This window comes from Lycium barbarum, chromosome 9 (assembly GCF_019175385.1).
Source record: "Lycium barbarum isolate Lr01 chromosome 9, ASM1917538v2, whole genome shotgun sequence".
Taxonomy (NCBI): Eukaryota; Viridiplantae; Streptophyta; class Magnoliopsida; order Solanales; family Solanaceae; genus Lycium; species Lycium barbarum.
The window spans coordinates 33,452,732-33,457,454 of NC_083345.1; the positions used below are offsets into that span (position 1 = coordinate 33,452,732).

The window sequence follows — 4,723 nt, forward strand, 5'->3', positions numbered from 1 at the left end:
GGATTTGTAGTTTGGATCGTAAGAAATCCCTCCAACATAGTGGATACATGTGTAGTTGCACCAGAATCAAGCCACCAAGTATTATTAGGAACTTCTACTAAATTTGATTCGAAACATACAAAAGCACTAAAAGTACCTTTCTTTTCGAACCAAGCTTTACGTTTTGGGCAATCTTTCTGATAGTGTCCTTCCTTCCTACAGAAATGACACACATCTGCCTTGAGTTCCTTATGAACATCCTGTTGAACTTTAGCAGGTGCTCTCTTCTTCTTGAACTTGTTGGCCTTTACTTTAAGTCCTTTACCAGCTCCTTGACCCATGAGGTTAATAGAATGACCTCCTTATTTCTTAAGTCTTGATTCCTTCTGAGTGAGCATACTGGACAATTCACTAACATCCCACTTATCCTTAATAGTGTTATAGTTAATTTGGAATGGTCCATACTCAAGAGGCAATGTGTTTAGAATAAACTGAACCAAGAAGGTGTCATCCACTTTCATCCCCAAAGTCCGGAGTCTTGCTGCAATATTAGTCATCTTGATGATATGATTTTGCATACTACGCGACCCATCAAACTTCATGGTCATGAGTTCAGCCATTAGTGTACCAGCGAGAGACTTATCAGCAGAACGAAAACGTTCTTCCACAAACTTCAGGTATTCCCTGGCACTTTCTGTTTGTGGAATAGTACTCTTAATGTTGTTGGCAATAGTCATTCGCATAAACATAAGGCTCAATCTGTTAGAGCGTTCCCATGCTTTATGGAAAGACTTCTCATCCTCACTGCTTGTATCAGTAATAGCAGTGGGTTTTTCTTTCAACAGAGCCAAGTCAAGATCCATCACACCTAAGTGGAACTGGACTTGTTCATGCCACTCAGAGAAGTTCAATCCGTTGAACACAGTAACAGATGAAACAAGCGAATGAAGAGGAATAGCTGCAAAATAGATATACATGCTCATAAATTAGAAAATAATGTGGATTCAGCAAAACAATAAAAGTATATCGTAATTCTCCTTTGGGTGATACTACGACATACTATCATAATTTAAATGTCATTTTTCATTTAACAGGCAATTAAATATTTTCAATCAAACATATACGACATCTTTGGATATACAATACATATTTGATTAAATAATATTAATTTACCTCATTATGTTCACTACTCATAGAATAATTGATTCACCTTTGGGTAAATCCTCAAGTTCTAGCAATAGTGAAAGTCAATTATCCATTTATTTTCAATAATAGGCATTTCATTAGTTTGATGGATAAACGACAATTTTTATGCATGCATATTTTTCTTAAACATACTAGTTCGGCCACTTTGGTGACTAACAAACGATATTAACATGAATGCATACATAAAATAAATATCATAACTTTCTATGCATGTGAATATTTTCAACATTCTAGTTTGGCTACTTTGGTGACTAACAAACTATAAGCATACTACATGCACAAAATAAACATAAATATTATGCATGTGCTTATTTTAAACATACTAATTCGGCCACTTTGGTGACTAGCAAACTATATAATCACATACATAGAATAAATAACAACCAGCTTCAACAACTTAATCGCACAAAACAAATTGTTCTATGACCCCAGAAATAATTATTCAAAACAGTCTAATAAATCAGACTAGTAATCAAAAAGACTATAACCTAAGTTCCTATAGAGGAGCTTGTGAAATCCACGTGGAAGGTACCAGATTTGTTTCAACATTCATAATTCCATGTGAAACATTAATGTATGTGACCAAATTTTCTCAATACTTTCTGGTGCCATTTACAAGGTTCTTTGTCTCTTAATCCTCCCTTTTTAGTTTTTTTTTTTTTTTTTTTGAAATGAACTTTTATTAAAGTAGAGACAAATATAATCACAGAAGAAAACAAGTAACCTTGTGGCCTCTGCAATGGTGCCACATGAGCCACAACCAAAACAATATGGGCAAATATTTGTAGTGCACACTTTTAATTCATATATACTGGTAGACACAATTTTGCTCATAGCATATACGAATATAAATGCGTTTGACCAGACCATAAAGAAACGCCGTTATTAGGGCTCAGGGTACGAATCATGAAATCCTAACGCTAGCATAACCACCCTAACGTCAAAGATCTAAAACAATAAACTTACTGATGATGAGATACGGTTAATTATCATAGATTCATCATAAAATTTCAATAAGCGAAGATTATCGGTTCAAGTAATCCAGGCTCTTGATACCACATGTAAGATTAACTTAATTCACACAGGATTTTGAACACAATAATCTTACATGGAGATAATACAGAAAACATACCTGATGCGGAAGACATTATCACGAAAGCGGAAGCTTTAATTGTGTAAACTGATTTCTACCTCCTTGCCCTAGTCTTACGTTACCATAGCCGTCAATGATGGAAAAGTATATTAGAAGAAGTGGTAACCCTAATGGGTGAAGGGAGGACCAATTTATAAGAGTTGAGACTTAATCCGATACATCCATCAAGTAACCGATCTAACGGACGAGATTTATTCTTCATTAAATATTAGTTATGGGCTTTACATTAATTGGGCCACACATAAGAATAATAAAATTCTTACATATTATTCTTTTGTTGGAACATTATTGAAAACTTCTCTTGCTGGTTAAACAGTAGTTGAGTCTGACTACATTTTTTCTCATTTTCTTGCTACTTCCTATGTGGTTGCATAGGTGAATAATTGTGTGATACAATCTTTTTCTTAAAAAAGTTTATCTCCTTTGATACGATCTTTACCAATTTATACTGCGAGCCCCTTTTATGGTCCAAAATTTCTTAGAATGCCACTATCTAGATTTTCAAAAGTTGAAGTTTGAAAAAATGTAGAAGTACAGCTGGTTGAGAACCTAGCTGCATGCTCCAATATTCTGCAAATATTGGTGGCATGTGCAATTGTACAATTAATTTTTGTTTCTGGTAATTAGCCTCTAGGGAGTTAACTCCAAAATACAATCAAATCAGATTGATGTGAAGCTTACAAAAATTTTAAAATGTGTCTCACACAACTAACATTAGTTGTGTGAGGCTCTTTTTTGTGATACAAAAAAATGAACCCAAAATTTGTGGATCCAAAAGTGTAAGATGTGGGTTCACTTTTTTATCTCATAAAAAATAGCTTCAAATAACTAATGTCAATTGTGTGAGGCATATAGTAAAAATTTTCAGAAGCTTAAGTATAATAAGATCCATAAAACTCTGGATAAGATTGTTGTTACATTGGCACAAAGATTCACTTTAATGGTTGTTGTGGAAAACACTAACAAGTAATCATATTAAACTGTAGACTAACTGAATCAATGGAATAGTGTGATACATATGAGTAAAAGCACGAGCACTACCTATTTGTTCTAGATATTATTTTTTCTTAAAAAAAATTAAAAAGAAAGATTGTTTCGCCCTCTATATAATAAATAAGTATTAGAAAAAAATAATTGTTACGAGAAACCCAGAATTTTATTATTCAAAAATTTGGTAAGTGCATTTCTCACACTTGTATAAGTTCGTAGTTAATTTCGTGTGATATCAATTACACACGTGCGAGGGAGAGTTTGGCTCTTGAACACTCCCTAGTCTTAAAATTTTGGATTGAATTAGTGTTATATTTTTTCCACTATACTTGTTTCTTAAAGGAAAAACAAAGCGTAGAATCAAAAGACTGTTTTTCAAAACAATATCAGAAAACACAAGTTGTCTTTCAAAGAACAAAACAGACCAAGAAGAACGTTTTTTTTTTTGCTCACCATCAACTTAATTTGTAGAGAAGTGCGTGAAAATTTCTTATTATGCCCTCAACTTTTAATTTGGATAGTAATGCTGTACTCCATTTGATTTAGAGAGGAAGAGAGAGATATTATTTTGCACAACCACAAAGGTCCACAATCAATCTTTTTTTCCGGGCAAAAAAATAGGGTTCGACTAGCTAGTGAAGTTTTAATACTTGTCACATGTTAATTTGCTAATAGTGTTACGTTAAAGAATCAAGTGAAAACTGATTGAGGATGAGGCACGTGTCACATTTAGGGATTCGAACAATAAAGGTTCGAGAAGAATGGCTGCTATAAATGGGGTAGGCTTGCCTTCAAAGAAACTTAAAAGAGTGATTGCATATTCTCACTTCTAAATAACTAGAAATCAATTAAGAGATTCTTTAATTTGTCACAAGGAACTTGATATGACAATCAACTTTTCACCGTTACCAATTAACAAAGCAATTATATAATATGATTTAAATATATAATAATTGGCAGGGGTTGTTTCTGATGTATGATGAGGGAATTTTGGAATATGTTGGTTTGATGTAAAGATACAATTTATTTCTCCTATATATACTTTTAACACAAGCACATAGTGGGAATCATAGAAATTTGAGGATCACTTTTGGACTAAAGATATCTTGTTTGAGATTTCAATGACTGGTAATGGTACTTACTTTCGACACCAAAGCTGAATTATTATACGTGCCCTTGAAGAAACGAATGTTAGAACTATATACATAAAAAAGAATCTAGCAACGATATTGACATCTAGTATCAGCTTAGAAAAGACACTTCGCTATTCGATTGCATCGTCCAGTAATCTTAAAAGCTGATTACTTTCTTCTTTACCATATTACAAATTCCGTATTATATTGAAGTTCTTATTTTGAGAACTCCCTCCGTCTCAATTTATATTACACAATTTTT

General features: G+C 33.1%; 1 protein-coding gene across 1 annotated transcript; it reads right to left on the reverse strand.

Annotated features, from left to right (window-relative positions):
* Positions 1 to 341: 341 nt before the first annotated feature.
* Positions 342 to 2,333, reverse strand: LOC132611849 (uncharacterized). Its single transcript, XM_060326213.1, has 2 exons — positions 2,318 to 2,333; positions 342 to 937 (listed from the first exon to the last, which is right to left on the reverse strand). Exons 1-2 carry the CDS (start codon positions 2,331 to 2,333, stop codon positions 342 to 344), a joined length of 612 nt encoding a protein of 203 aa, XP_060182196.1.
* Positions 2,334 to 4,723: the final 2,390 nt, after the last annotated feature.